Source organism: Manihot esculenta, chromosome 17, assembly GCF_001659605.2.
Source record: "Manihot esculenta cultivar AM560-2 chromosome 17, M.esculenta_v8, whole genome shotgun sequence".
Taxonomy (NCBI): domain Eukaryota; kingdom Viridiplantae; phylum Streptophyta; class Magnoliopsida; order Malpighiales; family Euphorbiaceae; genus Manihot; species Manihot esculenta.
Window position 1 is genome coordinate 33450956 of NC_035177.2, and position 21359 is coordinate 33472314.

The 21359-nt window shown below is 34.6% G+C and overlaps 1 protein-coding gene, 1 long non-coding RNA gene and 1 pseudogene across 8 annotated transcripts; 2 read left to right on the forward strand and 1 right to left on the reverse strand.

The window, feature by feature from the left end:
- Positions 1 to 932: 932 nt before the first annotated feature.
- LOC110604585 lies at positions 933 to 13499 on the forward strand. 7 transcript variants are annotated; one of them, XM_043952297.1, is made up of 21 exons: positions 937 to 1192; positions 1980 to 3238; positions 3789 to 5201; positions 5980 to 6282; positions 6609 to 6708; positions 6797 to 7553; positions 7628 to 7707; positions 7850 to 7934; positions 8021 to 8112; positions 8192 to 8260; positions 8375 to 8411; positions 8494 to 8576; positions 9425 to 9904; positions 10440 to 10476; positions 10557 to 10614; positions 10696 to 10832; positions 10915 to 10980; positions 11330 to 11444; positions 11524 to 11565; positions 12075 to 12234; positions 13231 to 13499. In XM_043952297.1, exons 2-20 carry the CDS (start codon positions 1999 to 2001, stop codon positions 12206 to 12208), a joined length of 5328 nt encoding a protein of 1775 aa, XP_043808232.1. In that variant the 5' UTR covers positions 937 to 1192; positions 1980 to 1998; the 3' UTR covers positions 12209 to 12234; positions 13231 to 13499. The 7 variants fall into 7 exon arrangements, 6 of the variants coding, with proteins under 6 accessions (XP_043808234.1, XP_043808235.1, XP_043808232.1 ...); XM_043952296.1 differs by lacking the exon at positions 13231 to 13499 and having other exon boundaries at positions 12075 to 12391; XM_043952298.1 differs by lacking the exon at positions 13231 to 13499 and having other exon boundaries at positions 3804 to 5201; positions 12075 to 12391.
- On the reverse strand, positions 13114 to 14453 carry LOC110604586. Its single transcript, XR_002486270.2, has 3 exons — positions 14347 to 14453; positions 14073 to 14195; positions 13114 to 13759 (listed from the first exon to the last, which is right to left on the reverse strand). It is a non-coding gene; the product is annotated as an uncharacterized LOC110604586 (long non-coding RNA).
- Positions 14454 to 14994: 541 nt separating this feature from the next.
- On the forward strand, positions 14995 to 19945 carry LOC110604965 (annotated as a pseudogene).
- Positions 19946 to 21359: the final 1414 nt, after the last annotated feature.

Genomic DNA, 21359 nt, shown 5'->3' on the forward strand with positions numbered 1-21359 from the left:
TGTCTTCTTCATTTCCTTTCTTTGTCTGTGTTTTGTGTTTGGTTGCTTTGCTGGGCTCTACTCTTAGTACCGATGATCTGAGCAGTGCTCTATTTCTCCTCGGCTTTGTTGTTGCTGAGTCGATCTTGGGGTCTTTGTTGTTTTCTTTGCTTTTACTTTCAGTGGCTGCATGTTTGTTTATGGTGTTTTGATTCCTATTATTTGGGGTTTTGGCTGTTGTGGTAGCTCTGTCTTGGTTGTCTTCATTTTGGGCTTTGTTCCGCAGAGTCATGAGAGTCATCGCTATGGTGTAGCGGTGGATGTTATGGTGGTATTATTGATGTCTTTTGCTTCTGATTTGGTTTTGTTTTGCTTTTGGACGTATTGACTAGTTTTAAATTTTGGTTTAGATTTGTGGTTTGTTAGATTGGTTGGTTTTGCATGGGGTCTTTGGTATTCCTATGTAAATCAAATTCAACCGAATACATTAAAAATTAAAATTTTAATATTTATAAAAATTAAATCAAATTAATTTTAAATAGAAATTAATTTAAATTAAACTGATTTAATTTAATTTGATTTCATTTATTAGACTTTTAAATAAATTTTTTTTTTATTTTATTTTTAATATTTTAAAATTTAATTAAAATATTTTAACATAAATCATTTTTTTATATTATTAAAAATAATTTAATTTTTATTAAAATTAAACTAAATTACATCAAAATAATAAAACATTTTAAAAATATAAACGAATTAAATAAAAAAAATAAAAAAGTAAATTAACATTTAAAACTAATCCAATTTAATTAATTTTTTCAGTTTTAGCTCACCCTGATAATTATGTCATGTGAGGCTGGTATATAAAAAAAAAAAGAGTGCAATAAATAAATAAATAATAATTTGCTAGTATTTTAAAAATTGGTGTTAAAATACCGAAATCACCCTTGTATTTTTGCTGCTGTCATCTGACATCTCCCGCATTTCCGTCTTTTGGTCTCAATCCACAGTTTTTAAGTTGTTTTAGGGGAGTAGATTCTAGCAATTCGTCTACCCTCTGAGACGCTGCGTGGATGCATCCAATTGTGGTCAGTGAAGCTTTTTGGGACTGCATGAAGGTCATCTTTCCTTGAAATTGCTCTGTATTTCCGAGGAACAAAAAGGGTTTGATGCATAATTCAATGGTGATTCGCTTCATGCAATGTTCATAGAGGTGTGTTAGCCCCTATTATTTGCAAATATGCTGGTTGCTCTGTTTGTTTTGTTGACTGATTTGTAGCTCTGTTGATTTTCATGGGTACATTTCTATTTGATTCATGATGATGATGACGAGGATGAGTTTCGAATAGCTTTGCTGGGCTTTCAAGTCCAGTGAGAAGTGAAATGAAATGGTGGTGGGGAAATATTACATGCAGCTTCATGTCTTCTTAGTTGAGCATGTGCAGAAGATTTTCATATGGGTTTTCAGGGAAAAGGGGGAAGAGCAGGGACATCATTTTTTTTAATAGAACGTTAGTTTTAGAATAATAATTTTTAAGAATTATTTATATGAAAATTAAAAAAGATAAGGACTTTTTAATTCAATTATAAGAATAATTGATTGGTGAATTTTGATAAATTTTTTATTAATTGATTTTGTTTTATTATTAAATAATTATGATGGAGACATGCATCTTATGCGATTCCACTTGTTAATTTTTTTTTCTCTCTATCATCACAAATATAATGATTAGGCGTCTTGGAATTGACCTTTAGTCTAAGTGAGCCTTCAGTTAATTTCTTTTGGCTTTTGCTTACTTTATCTAATTTTATTTTTTAGGATATTAAATTCATAATTTTTTTTTCATTATTGCCCATAGAAACTTTTTTTTTTTTTAATTTAAATTTTGCGTGCTGTACTAGGTTTCGTCTCTGTCATTCAGTGCAGGATTCCTCGTTTCAGCCAGCTTTTTTTTTTACTGTGCTTTTTCTGATAGTTTTTCACCGGTTTGTTTTCTCAGATTTTAGGTGCACGACAAAATGTCAACCATCTGGATTTACCAGAGAAAATCTAAGAAAATGGAATTTGGCAGTCAAACTGAAAAGCTTAAGGAGCCTCCTGAGGTGCATGACTACAGGATTCCAATAACTCCTGCAAAATCTACACCAGCCAGACTGCAAAAAGTCTATGCCAAAAGGTGCCTGGAAGGCAACTCAGGAATTAGTTTTCTGGGACAGATTTATGAACAGGAGGCTAAGAAAATGGAATTTGGCAGTCAAATTGAAAAGCTTAAGAAGCCTCCTGAGGTGCATGACTACAGGATTCCAGTAACTCCTGCAAAATCTACACCAGCCAGACTGCAAAAAGTCTATGCCAAAAGGTGCCTGAAAGGCAACTCAGGAATTAGTTTTCTGGCACAGATTTATGAACAGGAGGCTAAGAAAATGGAATTTGGCAGTCAAATTGAAAAGCTTAAGGAGCCTCCTGAGGTGCATGGCTACAGGATTCCAGTAACTCCTGCAAAATCTACACCAGCCAGACTGCAAAAAGTCTATGCCAGGAGGTGCCTGAAAGGCAACTTGGCACAGATTTATGAACAGGAGGCTTGTGATAGGATTTCTCCAGACAAAAACAAGGAGGAAAAAGAACAACAGATATCTCACCTTATCTATGATAGGGAAGATGTTGGAATTGCTTCTTGTGGTTCAAAGGACTCTGAATATTCAGGAAGTTGTCTTCTTGAAGCTGCTTTGGCTGCTGAACTGGTAACAAAAGTTCAGAGAGGGGGACCTGCATGTTTTGATAATGACAATTCAGGATGTTCAGGGAAAGGAGAAGGAAACGGAGGAGGAGAAGGAGACTTTAGTTGTCAGGAGACAATTGGCAGTCTGGAAAATATCAAGGCTTTTACTGATAATGTATCTAGACGTTTAGATTTTTGGACCTCAGAGGAGTCCAATAAAGTCCTCTATGAATTGAATGCACCACTGGACAGCACTCCTTCTGAGTTCTCCACTTGTCCCAGTGGAGCTACTCCTGCCTTTCAAGAATCCGAAACTACAACAATCCAAGGTGAAGCATCTCAGGAATCCTCAAATGCTGCAATACAAGATGCAATTGGCTGGAAAACTGTTCCTTCTTTTCAGGTTTCGGCTTCTAGAATTGACAGGAATACTGTAGAACTTGATAGAGAGAACCTTTTGCCTGAAAGGCATAATCTCTTGCACAACTTAGATATGGAGAATGATAATAGCAAAGTGGAATCTCATGTAACTTGGTGTAAGTGAAGCTAATTTTTTTTTATTACACATTACAACTTTACTCATGAATGTGACCGCTTTTGTTTACTTGAGTTCAGTTATGTTCTAATTAAAATAAGATATTAGATAATATTATTAATTAGTATGAAATTGATGACAACTTTAATAACGAGATGAATCACTGATATTTTATTTTATTATATATATATTGTTGAATCCCACATCGGTTGTGGATATGGCCATAGCCACTCCTCCCCTTGAGCTGGCTTTTGGGGTGAGTTAGGCCTGACCTAACATGGTATTAGAGTCTCCTATCCGATGTTGGGTTCTGGGCGTGAGGGGTGTATTGAATTCCACCTCGGTTGTGGAATGGAAAGGGTATCCCTTATATGGGTTGGAAAAGGTATCCCTTATATGGGCCATAGGCACTCTGACTTAAATTTAAATTTAACATATATATATTTTACTCAAGTATCACTACTGTAGACTGGCAGAGAAAACTTCTATCTAAAATTTTTATCAGTAGTGAATTTAACAACTAGTGTAGATGATAATTGAAGCTCTCTTAGTGAACTTGAATGCAGGTGATCAAGAAAAAGTTTCAAAAGTTGGTTTTATTTCTTTGGTGGAAAATGAGAAGCTTCACTTTGGTGAGTGCTTAGAGCCAGCAACTCCAATGTTGAAACACAATGTCAACAAAAGACCAAGAAATCTCACAGATGTGAACCAAAGGCCACTAAAGAGATCCAAAAGAAGGAAACACAGATATAGGCCCAAAATAGCTGGTCAAGGTAGATCCAAAAGAACAGTCAAGAATTCACCTGTAGAAAACAATGAGAAGAGGAAGCATGTTACAAAAACTCAGTGTACGGTGAAGAAGGACAAGAATAAGTATGTTAGGAAAACTGGGTCCAAGAAGAAGGTGGAAAGAATTATCCTACAAACCTCAACTGCAGAGCACTGTGCTGAAATGATTGCTGCAAAGTCGAGCTTCTTGAGTGTAGCAGAACAGCCAAATGATGACAACATGATGGAAATTGTGAAACCAAATGTGGGTGGAGTACTAGAAAGTTCTAGTACAGGATGCCTGTCAAGTGATGACGAAGTGATGCTGCCAACTGTGTCAATTGTATTGGAACTTGGTGCAAGCCATGCCAATGATATGAAGCCAGCTATGCAATCTGAAGTGGGTTGTTTTGGAGGGAAGAAGTTGTCGTATCTTCACTTGGAAATAAAACCATTCAGATGGAGCACTTATGGAATAAGGTCTGCAAGGGATTATTGTAGAAATCCTTTTGTAAGAAAGAAAATTGGTCTCCAACTTTGGTCCTCATGGGTTCATCCAATGCCATCTAAAGTAAACCATTGTCTCAGTAATAGTAGAAAAATTGGACCTAATTTCCCAAAAAGATGCAAGAGAAAGAGGATGAGACGGAGGAAATCGATTGTGTCCGTCATTTCTAGTTTTCTCCACTTGTGTGGTTGCATGAAACAGTTTATACCAAGGGGAAATTTGTCATCCCATGCTATAATTCAAATATGTAATCAGATACTTAACATTACTAACAACCAAACTGGTTGTTATTTAAAAGCGTCGGCATCAGATCCCTTTCAACGATTAACCATTGGTGAAGGAAAAGGCGAAGTTGACCATGAAAGAAATGTACCAGAAAACTCCACTGAGATAGGACAGTTTCTTCAACAATCATTTGAAGAAACAAAAGGGATGGAAGAGGATTTGATGGCAACTCCATGTGAAAGAAACTCACTGAGAAATTGTTTTGAGATTGGACTTCCTCTTAGACAAGCATCAACGAATGAAGAACATGGGAATCAAATGATTTATCCTATTGAAGCACAAAAACTGGAGAAAAAAGTAACACAGAATTGCATTGAAATTAGACCAGTTCCTATCTATTCAAAGTCGCAAGATGGGAGTTCACTGGAACATCAGGAGCTTCAACGTACTGCCAAATCAAGAGGTAGTTGACTTCATTGCCTTATTCCTGGTATTAATCACTTTTACCAGACATTATAATCGTTTTCTTTTTTTTTTTTCTGCTGTGATATATAAGGCACATTGTTAGTACATTTAGTTGGAGAACCAATATGTTGGAGTTAGGTTGAAACTTATTCTTATGAAGGTTTTTGGGGATTAGTACAAATATGCTGGACTTATTAAGCAAATATTACCAGAATTGGAGCTTATTGATCTTGGTGCCTTTTATTTGCAGCTTTAGAGACCTGTGTTTTGAGACTTGGTTTCTCTATTCACTTGTCTATTGAAATAATAGAATGACAAAACAAGGACATTAAGCTTAAAAGTAACATTAGGTCAAATAGTTGAGTGTAGAACGCAAAATACCGAAATAAATAGAAAGATAATGAGGTCTTGCTTTCATAATTTACACTGCTGATTAAATTTTAGAGCTGCTTTATTCAAAAAAAAAAAAAAAAAAAAAGCTGTTATGGCAAACATATTACTTGAATTGTTATCTGATTTTTAACTTTATGCTTTCTTTTAATTGATTATATATAGGGGAGTTCTGTCTTTCTCTTGTTATAGGGCTTTGCTAAACTGTTTTATGTTTCATGCATTTTTGTATAAACAAATTGGAAGTATGCTCTTGCTATTCTCCTACTAGCTCCTCTCAGTATCTGAAACTAATTTAGAGCCACTGGGATCTTAATACCTCGTTTATCCGTGCAAATATTATTATTTAAATTTCATAAGTACTCATAGTGCAAACCTTTTGGCAGGTCTTCCAAAAGTATTTAATAGAGAGGTTACTGTTAATCAGAAAGATGGAGATGTGTCAATGAATCAAATTAGTGATGTAAGTCATATAGTTCCCCATCAGGGTTCTGATTCTACCAAAAAGCCAAGACCGAAGGTTGTTTTAGACTCAGAGACATTAAGACGGTGGAATCAGTTGATGAAAATAGATGATGGTGCAGGTGAAGAAAAGGTAGACAAAGAAAAAGAGAAAATGTGGGAAGAAGAAAGAAACATTTTCCGTGGACGGGTAGATTCATTTATTTCTCGAATGCATCAAGTTCTAGGTACGGTCCTACTTAATATTGTTATTTTGTTATAGTTAAAGTAGTTCACTACTAGACTTAAGTTTTTAACAAAGTCATTGTTGGGAAGAAAGAAAATCTTTTAGGCTGTGTTTGGATTCATATATTTGGATTATAAATTTGAAATTAGAATTTAAAATCAAAATATGGTGTTTGTCTAATAAACAAAAGGTTTAAATTTTAATTTCAATATAAAGGTGAGTATTAAACAAAAAATATTTTGTGGTTAAAGAATGAATTTCCAATGAGATAGTTATCATTCTTATTTCATAAATGGTGTAAGTAAAATTAACCGAAAGTAAAATAAGTTTTTACAGGTGACAGAAGGTTCAAACTGTGGAAAGGATCAGTGGTGGATTCAGTGGTAGGAGTTTTCTTAACTCAGAATGTTTCTGATTTTCTTTCAAGGTAAATAGGTCCCTAAGCTATTTTGTTGCTTTTAACACGCTATTACAGAAAAGCTGACCACAATGAGTCTTTAATTATTTGTTGACAGTTCTGCTTACATGTCACTTGCTGCAAAGTATCCCGTTGAGTCAACAAGTATTCCAAAAGCATCTGTTGATGCCCTGAAGGACAAAGATAGCCAAGAATCCACTAGAAGGAACATCATGTCCATTGAAGCAACACAAGATTCATGTGGCAACCAATATTTTGTCAGTGAACCTGAACCAGAAACCCCGGTGGATATAGTGCAAGAAATAAGTTTGGCAGATATTGAAGACATTGGAACTACCATCTTGCCTCGGGAATATTGTAGACATGAAAGCGAAGTCCTAATATGTTCTTCTAGTGCATGCCACAAAAGCTTTAATTTCGCACTCATGGAAGATTGTCAAACTGAAAATGTAGTCAGGGAGAAGGCATCATCTGACATGTGTTCTTTGCCTCCGCAGTGCACTTCACAAGTTGGGACGAAAGGGATTTTGCACATCCAAAGTGAAATGAATGAAATCCAATTGAACATTCTTAATCTAGTCAAAAGCGTCCGAACGGCTTTGAAACAAGCTGCTGATAAGACTAGAAAGATGACAAGAGGGAAGAAAGAGAATGTTAAGGAAAAAGAGAATGTTAAGGCGAAAGAAGTAGAAAAGATTGATTGGGATAGTCTGAGAAGAATATATTCCAGACCAAGAACTAGGGACCAAAAAGATTCTGTGGATTGGGAGTCCGTTAGACAAGCACCCTTAACTGAGATTGCTGAAGTCATTAAATTACGGGGCCAGCAAACTATTATTGCAAAAAGAATACAGGCATGAATATTTGCTATCTCATATCTTAAATCAATATCATCTTTGAATGCCAACATCGGTTCCTGATTTTGCAGGACTTCCTTAATCGAGTATATGAGTATCATGGAAGCATCGACTTGGAATGGTTACGATATGCACCACAAGATCTTGTGAAGTAAAATGTCAAATATGATATTAAATAGACCCATACTTAATGAGAACATTTCTCAATATGTCTGTAAATAAGAAAATAAGAAAAGGATATGATTTTCTGTCGTACTTAGGTGGTCAACATCCTTGAGTTATTCTACTTGCAGGGAATACCTGTTGGAGATACCAGGATTGGGCTTGAAGAGTGTGGAATGCGTACGACTTTTGGCGCTTGAAAACAATGCTTTCCCTGTAAGTTCCAGAAATGATATCACAAAAAATTGTCTGCCAATGATGTTTGCCTATGAATTTAGTATACTGTTTACTCCTTCAAATAGGTCGACGTAAATGTTGGTCGAATATCAGTGCGTTTAGGATGGATCCCCTTGGAATCCCTCCCTGGAGACCTTCAATTTCACCTTTTAGAAGAGTAAGTACAATAAAACCCTAAATAACTAACAATTACCATTGTACCATATCACCAGTTAAAAACAGTACGATTTGCACAGGTACCCAGTCATGGATTCCATTCAACAATATCTCTGGCCCCGACTAAGTGAACTTGATCAAAGAACACTGTACTCTTCAATTTCCACTTATTTATTTACTATAGCATTTGTCTGTTCTATCTATGAGGTGGTTTTAGTTGAAAAACATGCAGTGTTTACTAGTACACATGTTATTAAATGTAGGTATGAATTGCACTATCAGATGATAACTTTTGGAAAGGTATGCAGCTACTCTTTTCTATTTTCTTTCTAATTCTGATAAAAGGCTAAATGGTCAGAAAAATGCTTCACAATTTATGCAGGTGGTTTGCACAAAGAAAAATCCAAATTGTGTTGCTTGTCCAATGAGAGCAGAGTGCAGACATCTTGCCAGTGCAATTGCAAGGTTTATATCTGCTTTGCTTTTTGATTTCTTAATTTTGGACTGATGATAAATGGATATCAACAGTGAGAATTTAATAGGCTCATTTGGTAAAACAAAACTTGGGTATCTGGAACATGACCAACGATGTTGTAGGTTTTAGTGACTTTTGGAGATCAAATAATCAACCTTTGTTTCTATTATCAAATCTTCTTCTGTTGTCATACTTTGTGAGTGGAGGAGATATTGATGGCTTTTTGAGGAAATAGGAGAAGACACAAGAAAAACAACAAAGGAAGAAAAGGAGAACAAATGTGCAGAAAAGTCTTCGGAAAACTGAGTATCACATGCCCCAGGGCATGTACCAGCAGCCTTCCACATGTCCCAGGGCATGTTGTTATCATGAGCCCTAGTCTGAGCATCACAGGCCCTAGGGTGCGTGATAGGAATAACCACATGCTCATGGGCATGTGACTCTCTTTCCAGCAGGTGTACATTTTTTTTTTGAGTCAAAACATCTCCAAAGCAGTCCTATTTTGGATTTATTTCCCATTTGATCAAAATGCTATATCAGATTTAAAGTTTCTTTTTATTATATTTATTCTAATTGATACTTGCTTAATTTCCTACTTCAACTAGGACCAGTTTATTCTTGTTTTATCTGTTTCTGCACATTTCTTCCCTTCTCTTCCTTGGTCATTTTTCTTGTGTCTTCCTCCATTTCTCCAAAAAAATTCACTAATCTCATCCACATGACTTTTCCTATGCTTTTCTTTTTCTTTTTTTTTTTGTGGGCTACATCAACATCTTAATTGGTGTCTACAAAAAGTGTATTGTTTTTAACAAAATCTAATTCTACAATTTGAATGCAGTGCAAACCTTTGCCTGCCAGGCCCATCAAATAAAGGTGAAGAGAGATCTATGGTTCCCAAAATACCCATCACAAACTCTGCTTTGGTTGGAAACAATGTTGTGGTCATCAATCCAGTATCAGTCTCAATTTTAGAGTCTAACAATACATTGGAATCTGGGTTGAGAACCGAAAGTTGTGAACCCTTAATAGAAGAGCCTAAATCACCACAACTTGAGCAGGACATAGAAGATTTTGTAACGGGTGAAGATGAAGAAGAAATCCCTGGTGAAGCTATCATAGATGATGAAGAAGAAATCCCTACTATCCAACTCAACAATGAGTCTTTCAAGGAAAAAGTAAATTACTTTATGGACAAGTATGGGCGCAGTTTCCAGACCGGTAGTTCATCAAGAGGTTTGGTTCCTCTATCTGTGAGTGTTGATTCAATTCCAATCCGCAAATTGAAGCAGACTAGTCGATTGCGAACAGAACATCAAGTGTAAGTAGAAATTCACGTTCACTTCCATAAATTAATGAAAGTGTTATGGGAATGAAAGATATAACATTCAAATTCAATTGCACATGGTGCCAAATAAAACATGAAACAGAACCATAATAATTTGTTTCATAAATTTTCTCTCTGCATGCATCCTGAAATACTCTCATAGTCTGTAATAGATGACCCAAATGAGTTTCAATACTATTATGTCCTCCTTGAATATGATTTGCAAAGAATTTGTATGACCAAAAGTGGGACAATTTAGTAAAGGCAAGGCATCAGATACTCGCTAATTGACTGTGTAAATAAATGTTATATTATAATAATTGCAAAGAATTCTTAATTACTATATTGTAGCAGAGAATGGAACCCTACACGATATCTGTTCACTCTTTTTTTTTTTTTTTTCTCTTACTATGTAAAGAAATGTTATATTATAACGAAATTGCAAAGAACACTTAATTACTATATTGTAGCAGAGAATGGAATTCTACACGATATTTGTTAACTCCTTTTTTTTTTGTCTCTTATAAAGTTATGAAATTCCAGATAATCATGAGCTACTAAGAGGGGTAAGGCTTACTTTATTTATCATTGACTTTATTTGTATTCAAGTGCATAAACCTGATGTTTGATTATACTGTTAACTCAGCTAGAGAAACGAGATTGTGATGATCACTCGCCTTACCTTCTTGCTATATGGACTGCAGGTACAACATAGAAAAAGCATAATACTGACAGTCAGATTATGTTTTCGACTGATTACATTTTTAATTAATGTTTTGTGTCAGGTGAAACTCCAGATTCATGTGAGCCCCCTAAGAAAAGATGCAATTCTCAAGGACCAGAACTTTGTAATGATCAGACATGCTTTTCTTGTCAAAGTGTTCGGGAAGAAAGAGCTGAAATAGTTCGCGGAACGATTATGGCAAGTGAAACTGTTCTTTGTGCACATCCATACTAGTGTAGACTTCTGTAACAAACTAACCATAAAGTAATACATCTGACAGATACCTTGCAGAACAGCAATGAGAGGACGATTTCCACTCAATGGCACTTATTTTCAAGTTAATGAAGTGAGTGCATTGAAACCGGTGAAGAGATCCATTTTACACAAATTTGTATACAAAAGATATAGTACTTGAGGTCATGTATATTAAATTTCGAGTCATTCAAACATTAACTGGAAGGATAGTTTTAGAATGTTGTTGACAATCAAACCCTGAAGTACCAATCCATTTGAAATGTGACAAGCATGGAGTATACAAATTTGAATAAGTAGCTTACGGACATTACGGACAAGTATTAGAATTCATGTAAAACTAACTTGTGCTGGTGGACCCTTATCTTCAAAAAACAATCTCACCAACACATCCTATGGTTTCACACGAGTATAAGTTGCCATGTTCGTTGTCTTTATTGCAGGTATTTGCTGACCATGAATCAAGTTACAGCCCGATTATTGTTTCTAGGAGTTTAATCTGGCACCTAAAGAGACGGATTGTCTATATCGGTACATCACCATCATCAATATTTAGAGGTAAATTAATTTTCTTCAAAATGAAAACCACACTTAACAATCACATATGTGACTAAGAGAATTTCTTGTCTTCTTGCAGGAACTTCTTCAATCAGAGATATTCAAGAAAATTTCTTGCGAGGTATGAACTTATTTCATAGGAATTTTGGTGCATCTTCAAAGTAATTTTTTTCCTTCTAATATTTTTCTATTGGAGCTTTGCATATTCCTTCATCATCTCCTCCTTTATTGGACATTTTTATATTCCATTCCTTTTAATTTTGTGCTTTTAATTGTGTTGTATGATTAAATTTCGTTATTATTTTTTATTTTAATTCCAATTATATCTACATAATCTTTTTTTTTTGGGACAGGGGATGTAGCATAGTGATACAAATGGGGTTTAATTATTGAAAAGATAGAAGTTACTGATGAAATTAGCTGCTGTAACTTAATATTGAGTCTAAAATTTTATAATGGATGACTTCATTACAAGGATCACGAATAGGCACACCGCACCCCTAGGCACACATGAGCAGACAATCAATATGCATATGATAATAGAAACCAAAAGAATATGAAGTACTCCTCGATAGAGATGATCCAACATCAATGATAGAATTCAATTTGCTGAAATTTATGTGCTTGCAGGTTTTATTTGTGTGAGAGGATGGGATTCAAGAACACGTGAACCGAAACCTCTTGCCAAAAGATTCCATTGTCCACCTGGTAAGATGAAGAGGACTGGAAAAAGGGGCAATCATGCCGGAATTGCTGCTAATTAAGGTTCCAGCAAGCATGTTTCATGGTGGTATAGCCTAATTCTTGTAAACTGCCTTTGATATTTTTGTTCTACTGGCATCATTGCACTCTTCAATGACATTTAAAAAAACTTTGATGACAGTGTTTGTTTCCTTTAATGGATCAATCAGATATTGAAATACCAAAGTTACACGGATAGTTACCAATGACTCATGAATAATTGGCGTAGAAAAAAGTGTGATTTTGATAAGTCGAAGGGAAATACTTGAAAATAAATGTAATACGTTTTCAAGCTATATATATTACATTGAGGCAAATAATAAGAAAATAATTTTACGAGCAGCAGTAGGCCCACTCCTGTTCAGAGGTGGATTATATAATGCGGTGGCAATTCGGATTCGGATTCGCATTCATGTTCGTGTCAAACATGAATTGTTTAGTTGACACCAATTGATTTAATAATATTAATTATTAAATATTTAATATATTATGCGTGCATTACAATTAGTTATCTGTGTATTTTCTATATATTTTTTCCTATACATTTGCTATCTTATCTTTTGGCTTTTGGCTTTTTGTGCATCAAAATCACATATTGATATTATTAAAATACATCCTCTAAACCAGACAATTTTTTGTTTAATTTCTTCTGAACTTCAAGTTTGTCAACTTTTTTTCATTATGGTGGATGAGGAATTGGGTGTTAAATTTAGGACCTTTTAAATTCAATTAAACAGCCAGATTAAACTCAAAATTCAAAATTTTGTGAATAATCACCATTTAAATGCAATTGAAGCCCAAACCCCTAATGCTCATCAAATAAAAATAAATTATCAAGATAATAGAATTGTGGATATAATAATTAAATTTTATTTGAGTAATATTTTATCATTGGATTGATTTGGGATGATCCTTCATAGTTGATCTGTTTTTTTTTTTTTTTTTTTTTTAATTTTTAAACTTTACTATATATTTTTTGACAGTAATGTAATGAATTGAATTGATATGAGTATTAAGACACTGACATTGAAGATTTTGTAAACAGGGAAGATATTTTTGATGATGATGAAGAAATCCAATCATCCAGCTCAACAATGAGTTTCTCAAGGAAATGTAAAAAGAGCACAGTTGAAGTTGAGAGCAGGAACTAATTATACCCAAAATGTAACGGTCAAGGCTTGAGTTGGGAACAAACTCATAGATGAGAAGCTTCTCCCTTTCCTATAGGCAGAAACCTAGAAGCCTAACCAAGTTTCTGTGTTGAAGCATGGCAACTAATTGGACCTCATTTTAAAATTCAACTTCTCCTTGTCTAGAATTTCTTGACCACCTCTTCACAGCTATGTCTGGTCCATCAGGAAGTCTACGCTGAAAGGAACAAAAGAGAAATTGAAAGTCTTGGTTCAACTTTAAGAAATGATATAATATTTAATTACCTTATAAACGGTGACGAATCCACCTTCGCCAAGCTTATTATCATCAGAGAAATTACTTGTTGCCACCTTTATAGTCTCAATGTCGAAATTGCAAGGATTCAACAGTAGGCGCACTTTCTTCGTTTCCTTCAGGAACATCTTCATGAAGGAACAAGTTAATCGATGTGCTTAAGTAATTTTTGTTTCTGTGATGTACAATTCTTACTTTTGATAATTATAAAAAAAAAAAACCTATATTATTTAATTAACAAATAATCATAAGAATCAATCTAAACTTAATAAATAAATAAATAAAAATGGACACCTAACCGTTTTGCATGATATAATTTTTACAAAACAAAGTATCAAAATTTATAGTGACCAACTTTTAGATTGCAATTAGCTTGATATCCCATTCGTGATTAGAAACAATTAAATATAGAGAAGTTCCATAATATGTAAAAATACATACTTATGCTCCGGTGCCTTTGTTTCCTTCTCCTGAAAAGGATGTACGTGAAAGTAACAAGTAACAGAAAGCTGACCACAGGAACAACTATAATCACGACAGTATCGGACTTTATGCCTCCATTATCTGCTCAACCCAAAAGCTTATTCAGTTAATGTAGACACTCAAAAGTCTCAAACTTCATCTGAAAACTTCGATCACTGCAACTAAAATTCATTTTAAGAATGAACATATCATGAAAGTGCAAGATAAATCATTTCATCAAGGTACGTATTACCTTTTGCAATTGTTGTTGGAGGTGGAGGTGGAGCATCAGCAGCAGCAGCGGATGCGTAGAAGGGGAAGAGATCCCACCGGAACTAGCAGCTTCGTTTTAGAATATAACCTCCTTTCTTTCCTGAGCAACAATCTGTATATTCATCCACAGCTTGTTGTAGGCAATAACTACAATAACTCTGCAGGGAGATATCAGGTGTACACTGCATCTTTACATATATGGTTTCATGAAGCCCTGTTGAATAATTGGCTTCTCCAGTTGCGAACTTAATCTCTGAAGACCCCATGGAAGCTCTTGCTCCAACTCGTTCCATCAAACTGCTCAATATTTGATGGAAGGTTTCGTGAATTGAATCCAGCGTTGGAAAGTTTTAGCTCAGCTCTTCCAAAGATATTGCGATTAGAATACCGAATAATGCAGGGAAGAAGATCAGTACCCCCTCCCCATGAAATTGCTTCTTTCTGGTTAGGGCAGTTTGATATGAGATTTTGAATCCCATAATCGACACAGATGGAACAAGCTTCTGAAGAAGAGTCTGCTCTGCAAAGCACAAGACCGTATACCTTATCGCTGTCTTAGCCAACTGATTATTAGTTAATGAAATTTATTTATGATTTAGACTAAATCATAAAATTTCATTAACCAATAATCAATGAAAACATCCAAAATTATAAAACATTTCTTTAAAGAAAGTCTACATTCATCATTAATTATGATTTAGTCTTATTAAGAAGCAATTTCAAATTATTTGAAGTTGGATAAAAAAGAACACTCATACTAAAAATAAAAAATAAATATATGCTGAAGCAAACATAAAAGCTCCAGGAAGAGGAAACCGAACCAATAATCAGGACATGGATTCCTTCAATGTCTTCATAAACCTTTTGTTAACCATCGAACTTTGTTTCTTCAATCTCCTCGCCGGAGCATACTTCGTCTACTTGTGCACATATTGTCCAAACGCAACCATTTCCCCAGCAAGCAGTATCTACGACAAAAATATCAACTCCCTGGTTTCTTCTCTTTCCTCCAATTCCACGCAAAAGAATGGATTCTACAACGCCACCGCTGGTCAAGACCCATCCACCAAGGTCTACGGCCTCTACCTTTGTCGTGAGGATGTTGCGCAGGACGTCTGCCAAGATTGTGTAGCGACTAGCGACTGCAAGCAAAGAGATCATTCGAAGATGCCCCAGAAACAACGAATCCATCATTTACTATGACGCGTGTATGTTACGCTATTCCAACGAATCGTTCTTCTCTTAAGTGCAGTATCGCCCCTGGCTACGAATGTGGAACACGCAGAATATAAGTGAGGTAGAGAGATTCATGAAGTTGTTGGAGAAAACAATGAATGATACAGCAGCACGGGCACCGAATGATCGGTCTGGCTCTGGCAAGAAGTTTTCCACTGGAGAAGTGAATTTCACGAGCTTTCATTATTTGTATACGCTTGTGCAGTGCACATCGGATTTATCAGCAGTCATGTAATTCTTATCTCCATGAGGCCATCGCTAGGCTTCCCAGATGCTGTGATGGGAAATAAGGGGGCAGGACTATATTCCCTAGCTGCAACATTAGATATGAACTGTACCGGTTTTATCGAGTTGAGGCGACAGCCCCAGCGCCGTCGCCAGTACCAGTGCTTCTCCCTCCAGCTCCAAAGCCTAGAGGTGCGATGGAAGTGTAAATTTTTTTTCAATTAATTTGGCTCAAACTCCAATTGAGGCTCTCTTGGAGATAATACTTCAATTCTATTGTTTTGAACTTAATATTACTAACTACCACTACAAAAATCTGTCGGAATAGTAACGGATATTAGTAACGGATTTAAATCCGTTACAAATTTGTAACGGATTAGTAACGGATTTTATATTCCGTTATTAATTTTTATTATTTAGTAACGGATTAATAATCCGTTACTAAATCTGTTACTTAATAAAATTATTTATAAATTTAATAACGGATTTTGAGATCCGTTATAAATCCGTTACTAAATTAGCTAAAAATTAGTAACGGATTTCAATCGGTTAAATAAATTTGTTACTAAATCGGTTACTAAATAAATAAATAAAATAGTAACGGATTTAATAACGGAATGCAATATATTATATAATTAGTAACGGATTTAGTAACGGATTTAATCCGTTACTATTTTTTAATAAAAAATCGATTTTTTATTTTTTAAAATTCCAATTTTTCTTTTTAAGTTTAGTAACGGATTTAGTCCGTTACTAAATCGGTTACTAATCTAAAAATTAGTAACGGATTAAGAAAGCCGTTACTAAGATTTGTTTTAAAAAATGCCGCCTTTTTATTTTAGTTCGCCCGCGTTTTTTTAAAAAAAATTAGTAACGGATTTGATCCGTTACTAAATCCGTTAAATTAGTAACGGATTAAGAAATCCGTTACTAAAATTTGGAGAATAATGCCGCCTTTTATTTTAGTTCGCCCGCGTTTTTTTTTAAAATTTAGTAACGGATTAAATCCGTTACTAAATCCGTTACTAATTCGCGTATTTATACACTCACCCATTTTATCTCCCTTCACTCCATTCATTTTCTTTCTCCCCATTTTATTTCCCTTTCATTTCATTCATTTTCTTTCTCCTCTTCTCTCCTCATTTCTTCATTTCTCCTTTATCTTTTTTTTTTCTTAATTATTAACTCCATTGTTTTTTCATTTTCTTTCATTTCCTTCAATTTTCTTTCATTTCCTTCAATTTTCTTTCATTATTGATCTTTCTTTTATCACTTGATTTTTGTTTTATTTTCTCTCATATATTTTTCTTTCATTTTCTTATATTTTCTTTGATTTTCTTCCATTTTCTTTCATTTTCTCTTCCACTTTCTATCATTTTCCCTTCCTTTTTCTTTCATTATTCATTCATTTACTTTCTTTTCTCTCATATATATACTCTAACCTTTTTTTTTTTACATTCTTTTGTATATCTTCATTTTCTCTTTATTTTTCTTCATTTTTTCTTCATATTTCTCTCATTTTCTTTCTTTTTTCTATTTTTTCTTCCTTTCTTCTTCCTTTTTTCTCATTTCCTTTAATTTTCCCTATTTTCTTATTTGCTCTTCATTTTTATCATTATTTTCTTTTATTTTCTTTCTTTTGTTATTTTCTCTTTTATATCTCATTTTTTTCTATTCTCTCACTTTTTTTCTTTTTTTAAATTTTCTCATGTAATTTTATAATAATTTTCTCATAAAATTAATAAAATTTAAAATATTAAAGTTAATATTTAATATAAAATACAATGAAAAAATTAATAGTTTACCATAATTAAATTATTATCTAATGTAAAATATAATGAAATAAATTAATTCCATTTAAAAAAATGAAATAAATTAATAATTTAATATAATTTTTAAAATAATTTTTAAAATAATTTTTAAAATTAACAATAGATTTAATAACAGAATATAAATTTAAAATATTTTTTTTATTTTTTATTTTATCAAATTAGTAACGGATTAGTAACGGATTTCTATCCGTTACTAAATTTAGTAACAGATGCAATTTATTTATATATTTTTAATTTTTATTAAATTAGTAACGGATTTGAAATCCGTTACTAAATTTCATTACAAATCCGTTACTAAATCCGTTACTAAATCAGTAACGGATTGCTAATCGTTACTATTGCATTAGCAACGAGGTTCATAGTAACGGATGTAAATCCGTTACTAATCCGTTACTAAACTGGTTAGTAACGGATTTTTCATTGATTAGTAACGGAAAAATCCGTTACTAATCCGAAAAAATCTTGTAGTGTACATACTGTCAAATCCTTTGAGTTTTGGGTATGCAGGGAAGAGTCGCATTTCTACGGGAACCATAATTGCCATTGTTGCTCCAATTGTTGTCTCTGTTCTTCTTTTTGCCATTGGTTGCTATTTCCTAGTAAGGAAATCAAGGAAGAAGTTCAGTCCTACTCAAGAAGATCGAGGTGATAAAAACTTACAGGTACAATTTTATTGGAAGGGTTTGAGCAGTTCATTCATTGGATATTTTATTTGGTTGTGTAGATGGGGATGAGATTTCAACTGTAGAGTTCTTGCAATTTGATTTTGGCGTTATAGAAGTTGCCACCAACAAGTTTTCTGAAGAAAACAAGTTAGGTGAAGGTGGATTTAGAGTGGTTTACAAGGTGAGAAATTTTTGTTACGAATTTATGTGTGCAGAACTATAAACTTTTCTGCTAGATGCTCTCTAATAATTTGGTGGAGACCTTTTTTAGGGCATACTTCCTAGTGGACAGGAAATTGCTGTAAAGAGGCTGTCTTTATACTCAGGGCAAGGTCTAGAAGAATTTAAGAATGAGGTTGTAGTGGTGGCCAAACTACAACACAGAAAAGATACTTATCTATAAATTTGTTCCCAACAAAAGCCTTGATTACTTCCTTTTTGGTCTTGCTTTATCCATATGTTTCTTTTTTTTTTTGTTCTTTATATCAAATATGTTCTAAAGTAGCCCTCTTCTAAGTTTTAACTTGCAATATCTGCATGCCTAGATCCTAAAAAACAAGGACTGTTAGATTGGTCAAGACGTTACAAGATTTTAGGAGGGATAGCTCGAGGAATTCTTGATCTCCATGAAGATTCTCGGCTTAGAATTATACATCGGGATTTCAAAACTAGCAATATATTGCTAGATGCAGAAATGAACTAAAAAATTTCAGATTTTGGAATGGCTAAGATTTTAGGAGTAGATCAAACTCAGGACAATACGAACAGAATTGTAGGAACATAGTAAGTTACTGATCATAGTTCTCATTCTTTTTTTTTTTTTCATGTCTCAAAAGGTTACCATAAGCTTCTTATGAAGCTAACTGATATAGCCATATTGGATGTTGCAGGTCTGAGTATGCTATGCACGGTCAATATTCTTTGAAGTCTAACATCTATAGTTTTGGTGTTATTGTTCTGGAGATTATAAGCGGCAAGAAGATTAGTTCTTTTGATTAATCAGACGATGCTGAGGACCTATTGAGCTGTGTGAGCAAAGATCCAACTTGCAGACCTACTTTAACAGTCTAGTGTATTATTATTGAATGTTGTTTCATGATTTTTGCAGGCATGGAAACACTGGAGCGAAGGAACAGCCTTGCATGTTTTGGATGAGACTTTAATAGATTCTTATTCGAAAAATGAAGTGATGAGATGCATACAACTTGGTTTCTTATGTGTTCAAGAAAATCCAGCTGAGAGGCCTACAATGGGAACAATAGTTCTCATGCTGGATAGCTACTCTGTCACTCTTCCAATGCCTCAAAAATCAGCATTTTTTATAGTGAAACAAATCAGTGGAAAGAATTGGGATCACATCAAACTACAAACAAGTCTATGCCATATTCCGTAGATGAGGCCTCAATCACTGAAGTACAGCCTCGGTAGAAATGAGCAGATATATATAGGTTCATAAAACTAATTAGTAAGATTTTGTATTTTACTATTTTCTTAAAACCTTTATATGGTTTGGAAAATGTATGCAATATTATGCAAAAAGCTACACGGTTTAGATTTGAAAAATTATTGTCTACTCAATATATAAGCAACATACTCGATAAACAATTCTGATGAAGCAATAGAACCCATTAGTGAAGCAGGTTCTTTAGGTCTACACTCAATTAACAGCCCTTCTCACATTTACTTATGTATGTCACTCAAATATTATCAGAAGAAAGCCAGGGAGCTAGGGTGTATCTATGTAGTGAAAATGGGAAAGCCTGAGGAGAAGGAAATAAAAATGCACCTGGTTTTTTAATATATATTTTTTAAATATTGATGTTACAAATGCTAGTGATATAGCTTAAGTATTCCCACTTTTGTTTAGAAAACAGAAGCGTCCAGATGCGATTTAACAAGCAAGACGAAGTTGAAGCCATTGTGACCCGGAACTTAGACCATGATGATCGTGTGGTGGAAGAAGAAAAGCAACTGAATATTACAAGCCCTTGTGAACTGAAGGAACTTATTTGCGACCTATTGTCAGAGCAGCATCCTCAACCACAGATTCTCTCTAATAAACTAATAGAAGCCAAATTACATCCTGTTGAATCACCTGCTTTTCTTGAATGGCACAGAGATCCAGAAAAGCAGCTTGACCTTTCTAGCATGGAAACATCTCCTAAACCAAAAGCACCTGTGAACAAAGATCTTCAGCATCAGGATGAGCAACAGCCATCATCTAAGCCTCGAGGCAGAGGGAGACCCCATAAACTAAAGTCTGATACTGATATGATTAGGAAGAGTTTGTTGCCATCCAGTGATCAGGGTTACAATGATAGCACTCCTACAGGTGAGCTTCCTGATTATCATGAAAATCAGTCCTTCACCCCTTCTTCTGAGAGAGGTATTCTTACATATAAGAGAAGGAAGAAGAGGGTGATTGATACAGGGCCAGGGACAAAGAAGCTGAAGGTTTATACAAGAAGAAAGCACTGTCAAATGGGCTGAGGGTCCATGGAAGGAGGAGAAGGAGAAAGCACTAGTCAAAGAAGGAGGGTTATTAATAATTGATTAAGTTATGTTTAATATTCATATAAGTCATATTAGGGATCTAAACGGGTAGAATACGAATTCAATTTATATTAGTAATATCCGAACTGTAATACCCGGCTAGACTCCGGTATCGGAATCCCTACCGTCCGGTGGGATCTCGAACGTCGGAAATCTCTAGAAGGGTAAGAACATGTTTTATAAAATGTTTTCATGTATTTTAATGTTTTAAGTATAAAAGAAAATGAGTTTTTACATGAAAATAGCATTGGAGGAAAACCCAGGTTCGGCCGCCGAAAGTCAAGTTCGGCCGCCGAACATGCATGCGTTTTGGAGGCACGTTAGGCCCCCGAAAGCATGAGTGAGGGAAGTCCAGGTTCGGCCGCCGAAAGTCAAGTTCGGCCGCCGAACATTGCATGGATGCGAAGGCACATTCGGCCCCCGAACGTGGTCTGGCCAGCCACTATAAAAGGGTCCCCTAGCCGAAAACGGGCGAGCTTTTC